Source organism: Argiope bruennichi, chromosome 4 (assembly GCF_947563725.1).
Source record: "Argiope bruennichi chromosome 4, qqArgBrue1.1, whole genome shotgun sequence".
NCBI classification, from domain to species: Eukaryota; Metazoa; Arthropoda; class Arachnida; order Araneae; family Araneidae; genus Argiope; species Argiope bruennichi.
Window position 1 is genome coordinate 66,336,827 of NC_079154.1, and position 25,057 is coordinate 66,361,883.

General features: G+C 27.0%; 1 protein-coding gene across 1 annotated transcript; it reads right to left on the reverse strand.

The window, feature by feature from the left end:
* Positions 1 to 2,251: 2,251 nt before the first annotated feature.
* LOC129965752 (glycogen synthase kinase-3 beta-like) lies at positions 2,252 to 16,724 on the reverse strand. Its single transcript, XM_056079905.1, has 9 exons — positions 16,298 to 16,724; positions 12,934 to 13,124; positions 12,745 to 12,828; positions 11,851 to 11,961; positions 11,636 to 11,766; positions 10,827 to 10,933; positions 7,526 to 7,719; positions 7,241 to 7,427; positions 2,252 to 5,465 (listed from the first exon to the last, which is right to left on the reverse strand). Exons 1-9 carry the CDS (start codon positions 16,380 to 16,382, stop codon positions 5,227 to 5,229), a joined length of 1,329 nt encoding a protein of 442 aa, XP_055935880.1. The 5' UTR covers positions 16,383 to 16,724; the 3' UTR covers positions 2,252 to 5,226.
* Between the last annotated feature and the right edge of the window lie 8,333 nt (positions 16,725 to 25,057).

Consider the following 25,057-nt stretch of genomic DNA (forward strand, 5'->3'; position numbering starts at 1 on the left):
TTCACCTTCCAAATTATATATATGGCTAATTTGGTCGAATTGAAAGTCAAACATCATCTTTAATATTTGTAAATACAGTCGAACGGTGAAGAACAAAAGCTAGTTCCATACTTATACACACTCATACGAAAATAAGTACCTTTTCTTTCCAAAGAATATTTCTAACAGACAGATAAGTAAGAAGGGGAAAAAACAATTCTCAACTACCATTTTTAAATGACAATAGCATAATTTCATATTCACTATTTATTCTCGGTTATCAGCAAAGTCAATTAACGAGACACTACAGGGCGATCATAACCGGCATTCAACAGCTGCATTTTCTCACATTTATCGAAGTATCCTTGTTATAACCGATAATCTGAAGAAGTGTTCCCTCGATTATCACTTTAATAATTATTCACATAAAACATGAATGTTATAATTTATTTTCTGGGGAAAAAAAAAAAACCCTCCAAAATCTTTAAATAAATAATTAAGTCTTTTCTATAAAATGATACATTTCTCAAACAGAGAACTTTTAAACATATGCTCATATATTAGACGTTCATAAAGAAAACTGTAGTAATTTCTTTTCTAGCAATATTCACTTAACATCAGATTTTCCTTTAGTGAACTCTTCTTTTCTAGTATAAAATGTAATGTTATTCGAAAAAATTAAACTTCCAGATTTTGTCGAATCTTTATGTCATTGACTTCCTCAAAATTTGAGAAATAGTTGGAAGCTATGGTATTTTAGTTTATCGTAAACATTACTCAAAATACAAAACGAGTTAGATGTGGCAAAATTTTACACCAGAATCAAACTGGTTAAACTTCGGGAAAATATAAACCACTTAAACACGGCAATATAAACAAAATCGGGAATTAGATAAAATTTGGAATATGGTTTTATCACCAGAATAGCTGATTGTAACTAATTAACTGGTTGCCAACTGTCTAGTCATGTTTATAGCTCGGAAACGCAAGTTAATTAGCTGAAACTTGGTGCGTAATTTTGGCATCAGTTAATTAAAATCCCATTTCAAATCAACATTGACCCTATTTTGAGGCAGATCGTTCGTATAATATGGAACTACGATTAGATGACGAAAGCGAGATTTGAGATGGCACTTCTTTCAGAATTTCCACATCATCTCCGTGGGAGAACATCTGGTACTGACATTTATCTTGCACAGCGGTTTTACAGTGCAAAACACTGGCTTAAAGTCAAACAATGGTACAAGAAAATCGACAGATTTTTCAAATGCAGACTAGTACTTGCTTATTTATAAAAACACTTTCCAACTTATGTAATTGCATGCATTTTTCATTCAAAACAAAGATCAATTCCAGCTCTAATCTATCCCATTATTTTAAAATCTGAAACAATTTCAGATGAATACAGTCAAATCTATTTCCGCATACTTAGTACATAAAGTATGCAAAATAGTTCACTGTTTCTTTAGGGAAATACATAATTCTTGTGAAAATTCAATAAGAAATAAAAATTTATACTTGCTTCTAGTTACATACTGAGCACAACAGCTGCTGTAACTGGCTTGTCAGTACATATAACAAGTTTATTTTTTTTTAAAAAAAGAAAGAAAAAATATAAACTGAAAAGAATAGTGAAGAAAGGAAAAATTACCCATAAACTTTAATGTGTACGAGATCGGAATATAAATATGTATAACACTATCATAATATGTTACAGAATGAAAAGTCCTGTGTTGTGTATGGTATGTTCCATCATAAATTTTTGTAATACTCATTCGAAAATGTTTTGCTTTAATTGTTCTTCATAACTGAAACAAAATTACATAATTGCTGGATTTAGTAACAGCACATGATTCTGAGGACGGAAAATAAATAAGATGAATTTATATATATTTTTATATACAAAAAGAAGTACATTAAATTTATTATAACTATTCAAACAATTTATAAAGCTGAATATAAAATTATACATTTCATAGTTTACTATTTCAAAATCAATAAAGGGAAATTTTACTAGAATAAAATCAATTAAATAACATCAATTCAGAAAAACACTCAAGCAGGAATTAAAGGAATATAACATTGAACTGCATTATTTACAATATTTTGAGAAGGCATAAGAAAAACAATCGAAGAAAATTATGCTTCAAAACAAACATACGTAGTGTTGGATAATAAAGTGCATTACAATAGATTTTTATAGGATTTTTTTTAATAAATATCATATGCATTGCTTCAACTAATTTTTCTGTGCTAAAGAAATAATACAATCTACAATATCAATTCACTTTTTAATAGCATTAATAATTTTCACATCTACAGTTACATATGTGCAAGTTCGAACTAGCAATAAGCTGTATTTTCCCCCACTGACACAAATAGCAGATTCACATGAATAAAACAAATAGCACTTCATGTGTAATAATTTTATTTCCTACATCTAACTGCCTAACAATAAAGCCATATACAAAGGGGGAAATGTGCATAAATGCACAACATGGTCCAGTTTATGTATAGTAGTGTATGTATGAAGTGCACAAATTAAAACAGTTTTGCATGAAAATAAAAATTCAGTTTCCAATTTTTTACATAATCTTGTGTGAATGACTTATGACACTGAAACATTCAACATATATGTTCATATGGATTTCCATTGGTATGCATACATTTTGAATACTATTATATAACTTGCTTCCTGGTATATCAAAAAATTTATATTCACAGAGCAAGGAGCCTTAGAATATTTGTAAGGTTCATCTTTGAGCAGTCTAAGGTATATTCACAGTTTTGATTACAGATATAACTATGAAAAGCATATAGTTTTCTTCTGTTTATAAACATGACTATTGGAGTTATACGTAAGTACATACAGTTAATTCATATTTTCTCACAAAATGCTGAAGAACTTCTTTACATTCATAATATTTTACCTTATATAAAAACTTCAAACGTTGGGAACCAGGAGTACAAAAAAATTTAAACAATAAAAATAATTCATTTTTTTTCTATCATTCTAAAATTGAAAATAGGTAAAATTTGGATTAAATATTTTTCACATTCAATATTAGAATCTTTGTCACATCACCACTCATTAAATAATTTTCAAAAACATGAACCACGATTCACATTAGTCATGCAGCAAAAGAAATTATAATAAGTTTGAAATAAACCAATTTTATAGCAGATTACTAAAGCAAATTTTGAAAGGGAAAAAAATAGCCAGTCAGATTTTGAAGGGGGAAAAAAAGCAATTTTATTGGTAAAATTAAAATGATATATTAATTGAGGAGTAAATTATGACGAAATATCTATGTTACATGAAGAAGAAATCAAAATAAATTACATTAAATTGAATTAGCAGGTTAGTGGCAAATGACACATTATTAAATGACATGATTTTAAAAAGTTATTTTATTTAAAAGATTTACACACAAAAACAAAGTAATATAAAACATCTGTCAGGCACCAAAAATTTTACCTAAGTTACATGAAGCAACTCCAGTAAAAATCACAAATAAAATTTCTACTTCATGCCTCTATTACCTGAGTTAACACAGGCACATATCTAACTATTACTAACAATAAATACTAAAATGCAAAAAATTACATAAGTTCCAAAAGACAGCATAATATGCTAAATTACAGTATAAATTTTCCTCTTTCAATGCTAAACATATATTTCTAAAGAAACTTTAAAACTGAATCTCACCAAATGGCAACAGAAGCCCAAACAATCATCCGAACAAATCATAGCAGACTCGTATTAGAACGACACCAAAATTTTATGCTATAAAAAAAGTTTACTCAACCGATTGTCTCTTACATCATTTTCCCATATTATTACACATAAAATATTCACTAGAGGACAGTAAGGAAATTTACTTTGAAATTCTAAGTCAATAAAATAATAAACAAAACTCTTTAATAGAAAAGAGGGAAAACTGTGCAACATAAATGTAACTTGGCATGCAAATATAACGAACATTTATTCTAAATCTTATGCCAAGTTTACTATGCAAAAATGATTCAAGTTGGGAGAAACTATGAATGACTCAGCACAGTTCAGGGCAATCTCTTAGAATGTCGTTATAAGGCGAGCTCTGCTGTCTATTAATTTAATGGTTTACCAGAGTAGCAGAACTAATCTACACAACTTCATACAATACATTAAACACACTGTACAGTATACAAAACTGCCATTCAATCACAGGGATGTACAATATACTTTCAGAAGCAAACATGAAAAATAATCAAACATTCTAATATATGTACCTTTAAACATGAAATTGCTTAAAATGGTATAGATTTATATTTGAAACTGTACAAGGTAAATTAGCTGGAAATATAATCTTCAATTTAAGCACATACATTATTTTCACATAGTACTTTCCTATATCTGGCAAGAGCAGGCTGCTAAACTGCTATTTTGAAAGCCAAAATTGGGCAGTATGTTGGTCATAAACGAAAAATTCAGGAAGAGTTTTAATAAGATTTACAATGTACATAGAAAAGTGTGCTTATAAAATATAGAAAGATATTTATTTGCAGAAAATTACAACCACAGCCTTAAGTCAAATTAGTGAGGAAAAGGAGAGTTATTTTATGACACCATTAATGAATTTTTTTCAAAACGGAAAGTTTTTTTTAGATGAAAATTTACCCAGAGGCTATTCCTCTAAATACACGTCTTTCAGCAGCATTACCAGTAATTATTATGCATAATCTTTTTTTTTCAATCTACAGATGTAAAAAGAATTTTATAATTTCAATAAAATTGTGTTCAGGTTTATCAATAAGAATTCAGTTTGAACGACTAATAAAGTGCAAATTATTAAAAAAAGAAATGTTCTGACATGATGTGGGCAAGAAAAAAAAGACTTAGAAGGCTATACAAGGCATTTTTATTTTTTACAGAAAATAAAACTTAAAATGTCATATGACAGGGATAAAATAAAAATTGTATCTCACTCTTTTACATAGTTACCATTGCATTAACAAATAAATCAAAACTGTAACAACTAAAAATAATTAAATAAAATTATTTTTCAAATCTACTATGAGTAATTCAAAATAAACGTAATATTTATATTAATTTATGTACAACCTAGTTCAGGTACATCGAACACTGCTTGAAATGTGTTACAAGACTGCGAACCTCATACATGAACTAATTGATGAGGTCTTCCACAATTCTTTTTGTTTTGGTTTCACTTAGGCTTAGCTGCCTGCTCTTAGACAATGGAAGTGTCATGCAGTCGCAGTGGAAGTCGAAGCCCCGATCTGTGCAGCACCAACATTGCTGCCAGATGCCGCCAAAGAATTGCTAATGCTGGAGGACTCAGCAGCCATATGGGCCATGCTGCTAGAGCTTGGGTCGACAGAGCCGGCACTATTTGTTCCGATAGATCCATGGGGATTATTTTGACTACTGTTGCGTATATGCAATGGAATCAGGATGGAATTTAAAGAGGGTTGAATCTTTAGTTCTGAAAAAGGAATCATTGATATAGATAAATTTCAAAAAGCAAATTATAGTATAGTATTTTACTTCAAAACGTCTCTGAATTTAATTTAATATCATTCAACGTGAAAGCTTTCATAAAAGAAAATCTGATCAATGAAGTATTACAAGAGAAATATCAGAAGAATTAAAGATCATTAATTCTAAAATTAGAAATCAATGTTTCAATCCAAACAATCGGTTTCAATATTTCTCTTCTCCCTTTTCTTAATCAATATCATTTATGATAATCAATAAAATGATTAATTGATTTATCTTACTGACAAAAACACATATACAAAATAATCATTAATATTTAATAAGATATGCTTTTTTTTTGCTACATCATATAAATACATATGATATACATAAAATTAAAAATATATAAAATATATTCAATTTTATTTTCACAATTATAATAATGCAGAATTTAGTTACACAAAATAACAACCTATTGAATTTTAATTTCTATCAGAATAATGATACACAGTTGGTGTATTTATCACTTAAAATGAAATAAAATCTATACATAAAAGAATATTTTACATATCAGCAGAGCAAACTCTTTAGACCTATAGCTACCAAATTCAATATAAATATACTTTAGAAAATGAGAATTTGTTTTGTAATTTTATTTAAAAATTAGGTAAAATTTCAACATCTTTTCACCATAGCTTTGAAAACTCTACCAAAAAAAAAAAAAAAGTTTTACATTATTTAGAATTTTATGCCAGGCTCCATAAGTTTTTTTTTTTTTTTTTTTTTGCATGATTTTTAACAATACATTTTATTTTTGCAATGAAATTCAAATTCTTACCATTGTTAATAAAGAAGAAATGTTATGCTAATTATCTGGTCTGATTACTTTAAAATTCAGATAATGAAATTATACTGAAACAAAAAATCATGTAATTTGAAATCAATTATTCAAATATATGTTGAACTTCATTAGCCATTTTCTCCTTTGCTGAAAGAATCATGAGCATGTTATGCACAAAACATTTAAATTAACCTAAAAAATACTTGATATTCAAAATATTTTGTTCAATACGTGATTTACCACTAGGAAATAATTTGATGTAATTAACAACATTGGGTTTTAAATGAGGGGGTGAAAATTCTAAACAGTGATAAATATAGATAAAATACTTTAGTTTTCATGTAGTAATTTTTAATTCAATATCGTAGAATAACCTGCAATGTCCTTAATCATAAAAATAAAAGGGATATACAACCACAAGCAAAAAAAATCTGCTTCTGAACTGATACTGATAGTTGTTACAAAACAGATTTAATAACTTGTTCAAAGCATATCCTACTGGCAATAATAATCAATCACAAGAGATTTCATAATATTTTAGAAGACAAATTGGCAATGTTACTTAAAACCAACACTCAGCATTTAAGAATTAAACACTGCAAATATTCCCAATCTGGATCAAAGACAAATTGTAATAAATATTAAGCAGTTCTCATTTATTTGGCATTCTGTTTATTCGAGAAAAATAAAAAAAAAATTAAATCAATTATTTACAATTTCTAGATAGAAATTATGCCTTTTAAGAAAAGGAAAGCAAAAATATAAATGAATGAATTTCTTCTTAAAAATCTTGTATAATACTTTTAGATAGAAGTTTTAATGGATATTATCAGATATTGGTGGTAGGGCAAACAGTGATGCAAGTTACACAAAAGCTATCATTTTTAATTTTAATTTTCTAGCAAAAGAAATTTGACTATGAAATAAAAAAAAGTTCTTACCATGTTCTGTAAAGTTAAAAAGAGGAGGCAATTCCCTATTATTTGGCAACCTCGTTCCTGGTTCCCTTAATTCATCAAAAAATGGATGTGCACATGCCTGAAGGGGTGTGCATCTTACAGATGGGGTGTATTCTAATAGTTTGGAAACCAAGTCAACAGCCTCAGGGGGCGTCCGAGCACGAAATACCTGAAAAATTTTGTTAAAAAAAACCCATAAATTGTTGCAAGTGTGGGAGAAATTACGCAAAAAAGTAGAAAATTTATAGTATTCATATATATTCATACCTTGCTCCAAGGGTGAGCTTTTATTTGAGGAAACCGAAATTCTGTATAATTTCGATTCATTTCTCGTATTTGCTCTTTTGTTGGGGTTCCAAGAACTTTGATTATTTCAACTAATTGGTCTACACCACTGTCACCAGGAAAAATGGGTTGACCTAAAAGTAATTCAGCAAGCACACACCCAGCAGACCATACATCTAGAATGGAAAATAGATTGAAATAAAAACATTTGTCTTACTACCAGAAATTTCTTGTCACTGAATTTTTAAAAATTATTTTTCAAAATGCAACTTTCTGTCAAAGTTTAGTAAAAAAATGCCCACAATTAATTCAAAACATTGTGCTCATTCTAGTTTTATTGTCCTATGTCCCAAACATATGAAGAGCTCAAAGTAACAATAAGTGTCCAACATCACATATATGCAAATTGAAAATGGAAGATCTATTTGAATTTTAAATATACTAGATGATCAAAAGTTACAAAGATTTTTCAAACAGTCAAATCATAAGGTACTTGACTTTCATGTACAAGCATTAATATACAATTGATAGACTTATTGATAGAAGTAACAGCCCATAAAAAATTCTGTGTGATTTAAATGGACTTCAGTGTTTTTGTTCATTACTTTTTCTTTTTTAAAGGTGAATATGGAAAGATATCTTCAGCAGAGTATTTCAGAAGATGAGAGTAAAATATTTCTAGATATGTTTTGTATGTCTTGGGATATGTGGTAAGAGTATATTGGGTTTCATTTTGTTACCCATACCTTTTGACCTTAGTGGAATGATATTGATAATAATAATTTCAGCAAATCAGAAGTTTCACTTTTCCCTAACACAGAGGAATATAATTACAAAAAGGATATGCTATTAGATGATTCCTCTGAACTGGCAGCTAATTGATATTCTGAAATAAAATCACAACCAATGATGAATTTTTCAGTTAAAACTATTAAACTTTAAATTGAAATTTTATTTTCTACGAATTGCTCGATTTATCTAAAAAAATTTTTTTTATGGATAGTATTTATAATTGTTCTCAAATGTATAACAATGCATTTTGATGGACACTGTTAGGCTCTTAGTATTTTGCAAGATTTATTCATTTCTATTCATATTTTCTATATCAATACATATTATAAAAACCAAATTAGTAGCAGTAGTAGTATTAAAATAATTTGTAAAATTGGAGTTGTTATATTAAAAATGCTGACTTTAAATATCTATGCGAAATCTTACTTAAAGTGGAAAATGCATGGTCCAATAAAGAGTTTCAGAACACCTGGGCTTGTGAATGCACTTCGTTTTTTGTGCTTTGTCCTGAAGAGGTTATGAAATCTTAAGCAGGTGTTCTCTAACTAAATTCTCATAATTTAGTGGGAGAATTTTTGAATGCATGTAAAATTAATCTTGCACAATATGGCCACAGCCTTTGGATAATTTGGTAATTCATAAAAAAATATATCATTCCCAATTTAAGATGTAATGTTTCAATTACTCATTTTGAATTGTAAAATTATTTGTTGTTGTTTCTTATGGCACTTGCCATGGACAAACTCGCTGTTCGAAGCTAGCTAAAATTATTTAAAAACAATTATTGAAATATTAAACACAATTCACTTTCATTATGCAAAATGTAAAAAAAAAAAAAAAAAAAACTTTTCTTTTATTCCCATTATAAACTTTTAAAGGAATTTTAGTTAAAAGTTATCAGATGCCTACAGCATACATACCCCCAAAAATTAATTATGAAAGCTGTTACAAAAATCTTTTCTGAAGTTCATATCTCACATAACAATAAGATTCCATATTATCTCATCAAATTTTTTTTTAATCAAAGACCTATTAAGTGACATAATGATGCTTGACAAGTATAGCTGGTGGTTTATAAAATTACATCCTTATCCAAACTCTACAACTTAAGAATTTTAAAATGCAAATAATAAAATATATTAAACAAATATGTTTGGAATTTTTTTTTTTATCAGTATTAAATAACATAACCACATAGACATATGACACATATAACAAGTTTTAATGTACTACTTCACTTATATTTTTTAAAATGAAGTAACTGCTACAAATTGCTTTAAATTTTTACTAATAGGGACTTCCTTTAAGCCAAATGTTACAGTATGAGCCAAAGGAATGTCAGAAATGTTATTTACATTTAAATTCAAATAAACTTTTGAGATACAACCATATCTATGATTTTGACAAATTGTCTGACATTAAAGTAATGTTTTTTTTAATTGTCTTACTAAACTTCAGTTTACATGAACTTTTCTAATGCAGACAAGTCTCATTACATCAAAGCATTATTAAAAACATAAATGTAAGGTTCATCTATCTTCCAAGGTGTTACAACTTTACACTTATAATTGTCTAGTAAACTATGCAAATGTTAAGTAGAATACTCATTCATTAATTTTTAACAATATAATAAAATGACAGAATTAAATATTTAATGAAACAATGAAGGAAATTTGATCTTCAGGGAAATAATGTAATATATGGTTGAACATAGGGGTCAGGGGGGAGGGGGCAAAATTCAAGGAAAATTTGCACATTTTAATTGATAACATTAAAAAGAATTTTTTTTAAATGTATAAAATTTTTGGAAGTTATTTGGGAAAAATGCTATTATTCATTTAATTTTAAATTAAAGTTCCAAAAAGCTTCTCCAAAGAGCACATACCAACTCTCAAAAAAAAATGTGGCAAATTTGTTAGCTATAGGTCAAATGGTCAGGCTTGTAGAGCATCAATTATATATGTATATATATATATATATATATATATATATATATATATATATATATATATATATATATATATATATATATATATATATATATATATATATATTCTTTTTTATTATTAGTAGAAATATATAAATCTCAATACATAAAAATAAAAATGGTTACTTATTATTCTTTATTTATATATTTTATAAAACAAAAGAAGTAATTAAATTCTCAGAAATGAATTGCATTAATTGCCACTTAATCCAAAGCAAGCAATAAAAAAAATGTTGTAAATAACAAAAGGTTAAAAGTCAATAACAAAAAAGAAGGGATATTGTGCATCAATGACTTGTTATTATTGGGAACAATTTAATAAAGAATAAATAATTTAATAAAAATTACTTTTAATTTTTATTAATTAAAAGATAAGACACCAATTTTTAAAAAAAATTTCATATTCCAGATTTGGGATTAGATTGTACTAAATCTGATGCATATAAATAAACAAGGTAAAAATGAGATTTGAGTAAGAGTAGCAATTAAAAGATAAATGCTCACCAATCATAGTAGTATAATCTGTTGCACCAAAGATAAGTTCAGGGGCTCGATAATAACGGGAACAAATGTATGAAACATTTGGTTCACCATTCACAAGATGCTTGGCGCTACAAAAGGACCAGATTATCAACATTTTTTTTTTTTAACTATGTTTTCACACATATGGTATTGATTAAATTATAAAACAAAAAATATGCTAGCAAATTAAAATGCTGATTAAAATAAAATACAAATTATTTCTTAAAATTAAGCTAAAAACTTATTAAATGAATTTTTTAAAAGACTTATTAAATGAAAATATATTTATGTAAACAATTTTACATAAAATACATTTTCGCAGAAATATTTTCAAAAATTACTTAAAAATGATGATTTCTAACAATTTCAATAAAATTTTACAAGAAATTTGTTCCAAAAGAATTTTTTGATCAATGGTTAGAGATATTTTATTCAAAGCAAAAATTTCAACTAAAAAAATATTTTTGGTATATGTAGCACACATAAATTCAATTTTTATAATAGATTTGATTTAGTCCGAAAATGAACAGAATTCTAAAATAGTGACTTTTATTTTAGATGCACAATTTACTTTTTATAATGTATTAAAATCAAATTTTCTACTTTAAAAGAAGGGAGTTCAGACGGTTAAAATATTTGCTACATAAAATATGAAATTAATATCATGTAATTAATTAGCATTGTAATACTACTTAATTAGTATTGAGTTTAAATAAGAGAAAAAATAAAATGGAATAATTAAGATAAAAAGAAATACAAAAATAATCTGAAAAAAAGTAATGCAAACCTACCTTCCAAAATCACACAACTTTAAAACACCTGAATCTGGGTCTAAAAGCAGATTCTGAGGTTTGATATCACGGTGGCATATTCCAAGGGAATGGATGTATGCTAGACTTCGAAACAGTTGATACATATATAGCTGCAACAGAAGGAAAAATTATCTCTATGATCTAAAACAAATAAAAGCTTAAATATAAAATGTTTAAATTAAATATATAATTACCTTTATGAATGAAATAGGTATAGTTTGCTTAGCTTTGCTGTATTGCCTAGCCACTCTGTAAACAGTCTCTGGAATAAACTCTAGTACCAAGTTCAAGTAAACTTCATCTTTCTATAAAAAAGAAAAATAAATGCTAAATCAAACTAATAATAAATAAGGCCTACAATTTTCTTTTCATAATAAGCAATATAATATATACTAGAAATAAATTTGGATTCTTTTGTTTCCTCACATTCAACATTTCTTGCACTGCTAATTTAATTCTCAAAAAACGCAACCAACAACCTTAAACACTAAAAAATTTACTTTTAAAGCAAATAAATCGATCCATTTCATATTCAATCAAATTATGAATATTTCTTCAATATAATTCTAAATGTAAAATATGTGATTTTTGATGGAATATGAAAAAGATGGTTAAACAACTTATAGGGTCAAAACAATTATATAATTTAGGATAAATTATTTAAAATAAAACTAGATAGTTTCCAATACTCTAAAATAAACATTTGTGGAAAAATGAAAATTACAAAAATAATTCCATTAATCATCTAATTTTGTGATATTTTCACTAAATTTTTAATGTATCTAGCAATACAAATTAAGAAAAAAACTTATTTTTATAAAATGTTTTAGGATGCCAAATCAAGAACATAATGATTTCTCAAAAAATTAAACAAAATACAGATTTCCATATTTATATAAGTCAATATTTCATACAAATTGCAACCATTTATGATAAGTGATAAAAAATTCTAATTAATTATGCCAGATATTTATATAAGAATAAACCAATAAAAAAAATACTTTAACAAGTCAAAAATCTATAATCAATGCAAAAATTTCCAAGAGACATTATTTAAAAATAAATCTACAGTAAAAATTTCCCCATACCTTGTCACCACTTGAATAAAAAAAATACTTCAATTTCACAATATTGCAGTGGTCTAATCTTCGCATGATTTGCAATTCACGATTCTGGAAGTAAAACATTCATATATTAGCATGGATTTATCTAAATTTTTACAACTAAAATTAAAAACATGGACAATTAGAATAGATTCAACAGAAAAGTGAAATTACTTTAAATCTCTTATCCTGCAACACTTTTTTGATTGCTATAAGCTCTCCAGTCTCAAGAAGACGAGCTTGGTGAACTACACCAAAAGACCCGTTTCCAATTACTTTGGTATCCGTGTAAGAAATCTCTTGAGGTCGTTCAGGCCCTTGTCCGGGAGTTGCCACAACAGTTGTAACTTTGTTTCCATCTTTGCCTGTAATAATAAAGAGTTATAAATAACAAACATGCCCAATTTCAAAAAATTGATTTTAATAATATATAAATGCCTTCATATTATATATACATACACTAAGCATGATGAAAATGAAAGGTTATCTTTAGCTTGAGTTTCTCAGGTTTGAGATATAACCTTTTCTTTTAACATGTTTACTTGTAATGATGTGGTGCATATAGTGAGTGACAATTTGCTGTATATTTAATGAAAGTTTGTTAATAAAATCACATATTACATCAACATGCAAAATCATTCATTTTAGGTTATATTTTTCAATGAAATTCAGTTTTTATCAAAAATTTTCTAATGTTCTAAACAACTGTGTGTGCATGCCATTTATACTAATATAACGAAAATCTTTAATTGTGAAATAAATATTAAAATCTTTTTAAATAGAATGCATTAACAAAAGAAAAAGAAAAGATTCAAATGACAAAAGCATTCTAAAAAGGTAAATTACTTTGCTCATGATGGTAAAATTTACACAGGATTTCAGAAATACTTTAATGCATGCAGATAATTTCTAAAATTACTATGGATGATGTCTAGATTTTTTAAAAGTAAAAATTGAACTCTTTTTATTATATGTCCTTCTTCCATAAAATGTTTAACTGTTCGATTTGGAAACATTCTAAAATTTTTCAAATATTATGGCTTAAGAATAAAAACAGACAAATTTGAATTTTCACAAATTCTTTTTTAGATATTAGGAGAAAAAGGAAAATATTACAATCTTATTTATTGTAACAAAACCTATATATATATTTACAGCAGCATTTTAGTAGGCAAGTGTTAAATCATCATTCCATTCTTGTTTCATCCTTATTAAGCTTTCAATCATTAGCAAACTATCAATTTGTTTTATCAATACTATTTATATAAAAAATTGCTAAATTCTAAAATGTTTCATAATTTAAACAACCACCTCTATAATGAAACAATATTTAGTCATTAAAATTTATATTACTGTGTTACTTTACTTTGTTAACTAAGTTCATATTCTTATTTTGCAAATGTAACAACACCTGTGAAATTTATTTTTATTTATCAAAAAGTTTAGTCATAATATTTTCTGAACAAGCTTGGAATAATATTTCATGTCATTAGATATATGACTTGAAAGATTAACCTGACAGAAATTTCAAAATGAATCCAAAACTGAGTAAATAATAAATATTACAATCTATATCACTATACTTGTTTGAAATCAACTGTTGCATTATTTCATTCTGCATTTAATTCAGAATAAAATTCTTAATCCAGTATGAGTATATATATATATATAACAGAATAAAAATTACAAATTTCAACAAATTTTATATTTAAATAACAATAACCGGAATGAAATAATCTTGCATGTATAAGTATCTGATGAAATAAATTTTAAAAGTACTGTCAGAGAAGAATTAACAGAATAAACTGTTTGTACATTAGGCTAACAAGCCTTACAACCCTTGATCCGATAATAGAATATAAAATCTTTGATTGCATACAAAACTGCAACAAGTAAAAAATAACCCAAATTAAAAGACATATAATTACAAAAATTACTAAACATATTAATATCCACTTCAATCACAAATGCATATTTTATATTTGGTTAAAAGAAATTTACTACTCATGCATAACAGAAAATAGAAAACAAGTATTAGATTTTATTCACAATATTTAATTTTTATTAATAATACTGATTCAATACATTAATTGATTGAAATTTTATGCCCAATTAAAAAAATAAATATAACCTACATTTCTTCCAGAAAATAGCACAAATCAGCATTTTTGTCTCATAGTAAAATAGCAAAATACTGAACTGTTTTTACAACTAACATTAATATGCTTCATAAAATTTTTCAGTTTCTAAAATGAGCAGTTTTCAAAATTAATGAAATTATTTCAGCAAATGTTGTAATTAAAATTAATAATAAATTCTTCCACTACCTATCAGATTATTACAAAATAGATAATTCTTGAAAAGAATGATTAAGTGATACAATAATTTTATTTAAATTCTTTTATATCAAGGGCTTTCGAACATGGTATTTTTATACACAGAATTAAATTTAACCTAGGTTTCCGATTCTCATAACTAAGGCTATATTAATCAAAAATTAATGTATCTTAAGAAGAAATTCCAGATTCACCATTAATTTTTAAGTTACAAAAATACATTATACAAAAAAAAAAACTTCAATTTTTTTATTTATACAAGTTTAAATTTTATACCTTGTTATACAAGAATATTGACATCTTTTGAAATCTACAAGTATTTACTAATCAATGCGCTCTCAAAGATATTTTTAAAAAATTTCAAAAATAAGGAATTCAAACTCATAAGATACTTTGGATTAATGCAATAAAATGAGATAAATAACTAGGATAAGATTTATATTGGTAAATTCAAAATTTCTTCATAATTGCCTAATTCCTCTTGCAACACCCCACCCAAAAAAGAGACAACTTTTAAACAAAATACAAACTGATACTGAAAATGAATAAAAATCTATATCTGAGTATTTGATAAAATTATTACTAGATGATTATAAAATTTTTATTAAAAAATTCAATTGAATGAGAGGTGCTATTTAAATTTTCATAAAATATGGATTATGATGCTTAACAAGAAACATTGCATTTTTATTATTGATAAAAATTTTCCACAAATATATCAGAAATTTGCACTGCAATAAAATTTCCACTAAAAGTAATTAAAAAATAATTAAAAAAATTCTTAGTCTATTTTTCACAGATAATAAACATAGTTAAAGTAATCAATATTAATAAGCAAGATGGCTATAACGCAATCAGAGAATACCTATGTTTAAAACAAATTAAGATTATCATATATCAGCAACACTTATCAGATCCTTTAAAATACATTCTCTGCTTACTATAACTTAAAACCTTTGAATTTACATCTTTCCTGTGTTACTTTGGTCAAAAGAAATAAGTTTTGATCTTGCATGCAGTTATGTTTTCATTGGCGTTAAAAGCCATGCTGCAGTACACTAGACGACGCATAAGATAATTCTACGTATAGTGGAATAAAAACTAAATAAAAGCATCATAAAATTATTTCAGCCAGTTTTGATTGAAACGTTTAATATAGACGAATATAAACGAAGTCTGAATTTTCAGATCGCATAACTTACTTGTAGTCTTGATTCCAGTGAAACTTGGCTGCGACGACTGCTTGCTGCTTTCAGCAATCGACGTTGTCCTTGGTCTACCACTCATATCTAACCACAAATTAACTATAAATCCATTAAAGCATGTTTACGTAAATTTACGTACATAGTAAAAACCTTTTTTTTCAGCAGATGAGCACAATATCTTTATAACATAACGATCACTAAGCCTAGTTAAAGAAAAACGAGCTGTCCATATTCAGAGAACAAAACTAAAATTGATGATAAGTTTTATAATTCAATCCTGCACATAAAAACAGGTAATTCAAATTTATAAAATAACAAAATTATGATACAATAAAATACGTTGATATTTTTTACTTATTATGACATCTGAAGAGTTAGTCAATTAACGCTCACTTCGTTCTCCTTAGTTCCCATACTATCATAACGTTGCCAAAAAGTTATTATTAATTCCGAAATACTAAAACCACATAATGGGGAAAAAAGAAGATTACAATGCGTATGATTTCAAGGATAGCCAGAAGAAATTTTATTTTCTCAGATATTTTTAATCTTCACGAGCCTTGAAAATTTCTGGTTTAAGCTAGTTTCAATAAATCAACAGTATAAAAAAGACTAATTATACTCAGGCCAATCTAAAAAAATTTTATAAATTACTTCTAAAAAATTTCAATAATTTTACTTCTGGATTTTAAGAAAGAAAATGATATAGAATAAGAAAAAATGCAAAATGATTATTTATATGACTTATTTAAGTTTTTTCTTTTAACTAAGACAGAACTTCTGGATTAGAAAGCCCGGTAGATTTTACCAAAAAAAAATTTTTTTTGTCTGTTTATTCATTATAACGCATAAAATACAAAAACGAAAATAAAAGGTTGTAATGATCTATCCCATTGGTTGCGTAGACAAGAATGAGTGTTCAGTTACCGAAACTGAAATATAGTTCCTTTGAAAGGCTAATTTTGCATGCATCATTCACAATTTTTAAGGATTCACCTCACAGGGAAAAAAAAAAAAAAAATGCAATAACATCTGACTGGGCTCTAGTGTGATAATATCATAGCTCTCTTAAGAACTTTCTTTAAAAAAATTGCGAGATGTGATTCAAAATAAATTTCCTCCTGTCTAATAAAGAATAATCATTAGTGTATTTGATTCATTTTTTAAACAAGGCTAAGATGTGGGTTCAAACAAGATACTATATTATTCGCTATGAATTTGATAATTACGAAAAATCTCATATGCATTTTTCTTCTATTTCAAAGAATTGCCATACATTTTTTCCTACTGATATTTTATCATTCTTTTCATGATTTTTGTTAAGTTATACATGATTTAAGTTAAATCTGCCATGATATACTTATTGTTAAGTAAGATATCTTGCAGTACAGTATATACTTGTATTTTGTTTTCTTTTGGTAATATTGAAATATTCCCTTCGCAAAGTGAATGGCTCATCAATTTTATTGAAATATTTGGAATCAGATTCATTTTCAAGTAGCAATATAATAATTTGCATATTACTTTTATGTATTGTGTTATAGGAAAAAATGATTTTGCTGAAATTGTTAATCCTAAATCAACTAGAAGCAAAAAACAGGTCACGGTAATTGTGGTTTTTAAAACAGATTCTCTCTATCGATAATTTTTGTGATGAAATTTATGCTTCGGAATGAAGTACAGCGGAGTAAAGGCGACAACAAGAGTCTTTTGACTGAGGGTCATATACATTGTACAATTTCTCTAACGTAGCTTCAAAATTGAAGACATAATAATTAATTTTACACTTATTTAAAGAGAATCAAGCATTACTTAATAAAATTCTTCAATTTCTTAATTTTCTTCGTTATTCATATATTGACTTTAATTTTTCTCTCGTTAAAAATTGTGAATTTGTAAAAAATTGCACTGTGTTTTTTTAATTATCAGTATTTATCAATTACTATCCAAAAGTTGTCAGTATTTAAGTCTATTATTTATAAGATTTTGGGGATTTAATTACTCTAATATCTGACTTTTGAAAAAAAAATGGTTATATTTCATTTCAGATTTTATTATTTAACTGTCGGCAATCACAGGTTATACTACTAATCATCTTCATTTATTGTAATATAATCTTTAAAGTTTTTAATTGAATTTGAATTGGAAATACATTTTTAAAACTATTGTGACATTTGTTGAATTTAATACATTTTTTAATCTTCAGGATCCTTTCTTTAATATTTATAAAATATTTCATTTATAATAAAATGTATTAATCGAACAGAGTTACAGAAATTTACAAATACCCAATATTGGATAATGATGACATATTCAACAAGACCTTATAAAATAAAATAACGAAAGCTAATATGGTTTTTTCACTAATTAATTTCATTGAAAGTGAATGATGCTTCTAAAAAATAAAAGTATGCGATAAAACTTAACACTTAAAGCCTTATTGACAGAAGGTAAAATTTGAACAAGAAAAATCGTATATATATTCTTATAAACCCTTTTCAATTCAGAAAGAAAGGGTAAAAAAATAATAATTTACTTTTGATACTTGTACCTTGAAAAATATTAGAGTTTTTATCATCTCAAGCCGAGGAATTTTCAATAAAATAATTTTCCACGGATTCTTCTTTTTCTTCATTCACATTCCTAAGATCGGAGCTATTCAGATCTGTTATTCTAATTCAGGATACTCAACACTCGTATGTCTCTTAGCGTAATCATTGTCATAGCATCCTGTACCTAGAATGTATTCAAATGTATCGATTGGGTCTAGATGGCATTTCAAAATAAATGAATGAAATATATGATATTGTAATCTAGGCTGTATAAAATGAATATAGAAACTAAACTGAAACGACTTTATAAAAGAAAATTTTTTAGAATTCCAGAATTCAATATTTTTATTGAATAATATTCATATTTTCGCCATAATTTTTTTTTCTTTTAAGTTACCTACCTAAAAGTTTAGTTAAGTTACATAAAAGTCCCATTTGCATCCATCCATTAGGGCTATTTTGGGACGGATGTTGTAAATTTGAGGGACGGTCGGATGACACGATGCGACCTGACTTGCGCTTCTCGGTCAGATTTCTGAGCGATGGGGGATGTTTGGCTAACGATTTCGGATTTCGTATTCTCCACGTCCGTACCCACGATGGATCTTTTGTGAATTCAGATTCCAAATCTTGAACTCCCTGCTCCGAAGCTAATATATCACCTCTAAGTCACGGTGGGTCTTAGCTACCTAACAGGATTTTTAAATAAATGTTGTAACCGACAAATCAGAATTCATAATTATTCCATTAGAAAATAATTTTGCTTGCATGGACAAAAATTTAATTTTGTTCGGGCATGAACAGTATAGTACGTGAAAAGATACGATGATGAAGATTTAAAAAAAATGATCGTGGAAAATAATTTGTAAATATATGTATATATTAAACTTATCCTTTTATAAATAGCTTAGTTAGATATAAAAAAAATGGAAATATGAAAAAAGAAGAAGAAAAAAAAAAAAAAACTCAAACATTCGATTCCCCATGTACTTATTTTTATTTGTATATTTAGAATACAAAAAAAAAAAAAAAAACGAATACAATTTATTGAAAAATACCCAGATCTTACCCCTATCATCAATTTTGGACACGTGATCGTATCATTAAGTGCTCCCCCCCCAAAAAAATGGCTATAGCAAGCTAATATTCTCAAAAAAAATTATGTATTATTAAATTTACTTTAACGATTATTCAGATTTTAATCAGAGAATCAGAATGATAAAATTATCATCAAAAACCCTTGCAAATTTATTACTAAGGAAATAACAATAGAATAAATAAAATATTACTTATTTTGTGAAATATTCAATAAAATATGAATAGGGGGGGGGGGCTTTATCTCCTTATTCAAATGTTCTCGTTTCCTAATAGGCAGATGATTTCCTTGACAGGCGATAGAAACAATGAAATAAGAATTCAATTTTTCATAGAAAAAATGATGATATCTTATCCAAAAAGCAAAAATTTTTGGTAAAAATGTTACATCTTATTAACTTGCCATGTTGTCGGTCTTCTGCCAATTGTAAAGCAAACTATAGGCTAAATGGACGATAGTTTCACCTGATGACTGACAATCTATCAATATCGTCGATATCTATCTTGATTTTTTAGTCGATCAACCTAAAATAGTCTGCAGAGTGAGATATCTTATTTATTTGTTACCTCATATCGTGAAAATGAATTGGTGAAAAAAAAAAAAAAAAAAGATACTATACTTCAGAGTATCATTTTTATTTGCCAAGCCACAGATACCAAATGGGATCGAAAATATTAAATTAACCGGGAAATTAACAAAAGCTCCGGAATAATGAGATTAATAAAAGCTTTTAAATAGCAAAATTTATGTTCCTTGCACAAAATATTTACTATTATACAGAAAATGATTCTTTATATAATGAATATTGCAAAATATAGTTCAAAAATTGAGAAAAAAAAAAACATCTCCCTATTTTACGCTTTGACATCTGAATTAATAAAGTGTTTGATCACTAAGGTTATCAATTTTATGAAATTTTATATATATATCTATATATATTTATAGTTTAACAAAATATTAATTAAACTTTTCCAACAGTATTTAATCATATTCAAAGAAACGACCTACTACCTAAAAACAAACACTTGACAAATTTAAACGGAGAAATAAAACAAACGTACTCACATTCTCGCTTCTAATAATAATTCTCGTCTATAATAGAAAAACTAAAACACACATTCAAAAGAACTAAAACACATGCAACTTCTAAAAATTTTTAAGATGATAATTTTTACATAATGGTACCATTAAATAATTCTTCTGCTATATTTTTATTTAATTAATTTTATTCAAGCTCTTAATCTTTAGTAATTTTTTAATCAATTTGAAAGTATGGAAATGAAACAAAGCTAGAAGTTTTATTTCATTTTTGTTTCAAAACTGGCAACATATATTGTTAATAGTAAAAACGGCCAAAATTAGGAGTTAATTTTTTAGCCGCTAACTTCAGAGCAATGGTAACTAACAAAAACATTAAATACAAAAGTTGTCCATCTTGGAAAAAGTTGTTGTGAGACGCTAATTCACCGAATTTGATATATTTTTCTATTTTTAATTGGAAAGAAGATATGGAAAAATGAAAATACCAATCCCCATCATTTCGACTCCCTTTGAGTTAGATATTTTACCAACGAATTCATTGAGATTTTAACATTTCTTATAACATATCCCAAGCTTGTAAAAATTCAATCAAAATTATTCTAGTTGTCCTGTTTAGAATATAACATGAGTAAAAGGTTAGGCGTTAGGTTAAACAATCTAACTTACAGACACAGAGAAAGAAAGAAAGATAGATAGATAGAGAGAGACTTAAACGTAATTCTGCACATGCGTGTCCGAAGAGAAGAAATTTTTGAAATTTACTTCAATTTATTTTACACGGAAGGTATATTATATACAGGCAGAAGCGCTAAACGACACACCAGTCTACAAAAGAGAGAGAGAGAGAGAGAACGAATTTTTTTATGAGATTCTGATAGGGATATTTTTGACATGAGTCTCGACGTAGGCAAGGGAATCTTAGGTATCTTTGAAAAGGATGTGCAAGTGTTAAGGAGTTTTATCCCTTCGCTCCTGACGTGGGAACCAAGGAAGTCAGCAATTTTTTAGAATGCGAATTAGAAATAATTAAATAAAAAAGTTGGATTTGGATAATGTTATTGCTAGAGAATGTTACAAAAACATAGTCGTAAAGTGCTCGACTACTTTCAATAATCAATCTGTTGACTTTGGGGATTACTTCGGTAATAAACGACAACCTTACACGATACTTCCACAACAAACTTGAGAACAATCATATTAAATTATTACCCGGACGTGGGTATAGAGGAAATTTTTTACGAGACGTACAGCAGGAAAAAGGAAAAAAGATGTCAAAAGTTAAGTGCTCTCCTCATCAATAAATAATTTTAAAAGCGATAAATTGTTAAACATTTTTAATTGATGCGATACGTTATAGATTATTGAAAAAAAATTTCAAGTTCTGTCCTACAAACTTTTTCTAACACGAAATAAACATATCTGAATAAATGCATTTTTCATCAAATATTTTAAATTTTTATTTTAAATATTTTTATATTAATCATTGAAAAAAATATTTTTAAGCTTCCAAAAATCTTTTGTACTTTGCCTTCTTAATAAAAAATAATAGACGATTCTGCTCATTCTGTATTTATCACATTGTAATTTATCATGTAAGAATCCATTAGCTGAAGCATCGGTAGTCAGCTCATCGATCTAGAATTTTGAATTAAAATTTTGCTTTCGAAGGATTTGTTTCCTAACTTTTCCAGGAAATTAATAATCATTATTTTTCTTTTTATGGTGAAGTGTTTAAACAATCGCAAGAATTTTCTCAATTTTATTGATCCTTGTAAATTACCGAATTAAAATACACAAGCTGTGAATATATATAAAAAAAATTAAAAACTTTTATCTTCCTGAAATATTACAAGGAAAGGAAATTCTGATTAATTCTGAAATGTATCGAGAAACAAATCATAAAGTGATAACTTATCTTGCCCCACATTTTGGAAACGGGCTCGTTTTGATACAGAAGTCATTATCAGAAGGAATGCTGAACATAAATCTTTTTTTAGAATAAAAACATACGAATGATATCGTCAATAGATTACAAAAAAATATGAATACAAAAATGCTTTCATTGCAGTTAAACTGTTTGATATAACAGTCTTCACAAACTTTCGCTTGAGGTTTCATAAAAATGAAAATTGATTTTTAAAGAGGTGTATTTATATTTTATAGAAAACGCACATTCTTGGAAATAAATAACTAATTCCGTCTTAAAATATTTATAATATTTTTTTTTTCTTTTTTTTACTTGCGAAAAAGAGAAAATGTTATAAACGTTAAAACATTCAAATCCGAAATATTGTTGAATTTTCAAATTTTTTACTTCTCTGAAATAGAAAAAAAATATATTTTTTCGGAACCTATAACTACTCAGCTCTTTGCTAAAATTAAAATAATAATAATACTAGTAATCTAAAATACGTTGTGCATTTTCTTCACTATACTATGAAGGTGAAACAAACCAATTACTGAATAAATGCGGGGGAAAGTTGCGGGAAAAATAATCCTATCGGTTTTATTTTCTTATTAATAATAGTAGCAATAGGATAGGAGAAATGGGATGAAGAAACCGGACCAACCCTCAGCGGATGCGTATGTAAAAATACTGCGGTTAAAAATAAATGAGTGCAGCAAGAGTATAAGTAGATGCGGCTAAATTCACCATTTTTAGTTTATTCTTTGAAATTGTTAATATAGTTGGAAAATTTAGAAGTCTTCGGATTAATTAAAACAATTGATATAAATAAATTTTAAAAAGTGTTAAAATTATTTTCAGAGACTGCATTGAACACTTACTTGAGCGACATTTACACTGAGAATCAGCATAAATTGTTACCTAAAATAATGGCTCTATAATTTCGAAAGCAACCAAAGAACATGCTACAACAATGTGCCGAGCAGAGTAGAATTAATTCACTAATGTTTTGCACGAAAGAAAATATTTGCGTTTGCTTGGATTTTATAACAACTACTTTTATTTTGAGGTCATAAATTTACTCTTGTGTTGTAATTGAACTAAAGAAGTGTAATGTTCTTTTGGATCTGATGAGATTTTGATGGCCTTCAATAATATTTAAAGAGTTTTGACAAGACCTTCATTATTCTTGTATGAAACGAATGACTTTATAAGCCTAGCTGTAAGGTCACTAGGGGCCATAGATATTATGCTGCTATTCTGTCCTAGTTTTTAAAAATCTTTCTTTTGTTTAAATTTTTATTTTGCTTTTTCTTAGGAGGATCTCAAGCTCGAGGATCGATTCCACCGAAGAAACATCTTGTAAGCGGGCCTGGTGCACGTTAAATTCGTCAGCGCCAAATGTCCTCCTGCTGGTATGGTGCGGGAATTTGGAGAGGAGGGTGTCAGCTCAAGTGCCGTCCTCGTCATCTAATCGCGGTTCAAAATTGCGAGGTCCCTCCCAAAATAGCTCTAGTGTTGCTTTAAAACGGGACGTTAATACAACTAAACTAAACTGATCTGATGATATTAATTTTTGACAGGGTTTTAGAAAGTTTTTGACATTAAAAAAAATTTTTTTTTAGCATTCGAATTCTTTAAAATAGGAATAAACCCTTTTCATAAAAAGTGAAATTTTATCTTTTTTTTTTTTTTCATTTGAACGAAGTAATAAAAAACTTAATAGAAATTAATTTTTTTGATGAAAATAAGAAAATGTCTGAATAATCTCTACTGACCATAATATCTTTAAAAAAATGAGTTCTGCAAAATTTTAAATTTGAAAGGGAAAATAAAAAGTGGAAGCTACAATTATTTAAAAAAAAAAAAATTGGACTAAAAACGAAAAATACATTTTTGGAACTACATCTGCCTGTCCTGTTTTTCGATTTTTTTTCAACAATACTATAAACATCATAATTTCAATTTGATATAAAGTAGCCCCATTACTATCAGATAACTTTCCACTCATAATTGCTTCCTCGCATGCAAAATATAGAGAAAGTATTGTAATTGTCAAATAATTCAAACTCGAGACTCTGTTGTATCTTTACGTCACACCTCCTTGAGATAGAAAAAAAAATTGGGGGAATTGTATCTTTTGTCTGTTTGTGACAAAGATA

Bases quoted from the DNA above. Each gene is read 5' to 3' on its own strand.
- LOC129965752 (XM_056079905.1), bottom strand. From the start codon at position 16,382: ATGAGTGGTAGACCAAGGACAACGTCGATTGCTGAAAGCAGCAAGCAG. The intron at 10,934-11,635 runs GTAGGTTTGCAT...GTCCTTTTGTAG, and splicing joins AAGTTGTGTGATTTTGGAAG to CGCCAAGCATCTTGTGAATG. The intron at 7,720-10,826 runs GTGAGCATTTAT...TTTCCATTCTAG, and splicing joins AGATTATACTACTATGATTG to ATGTATGGTCTGCTGGGTGT.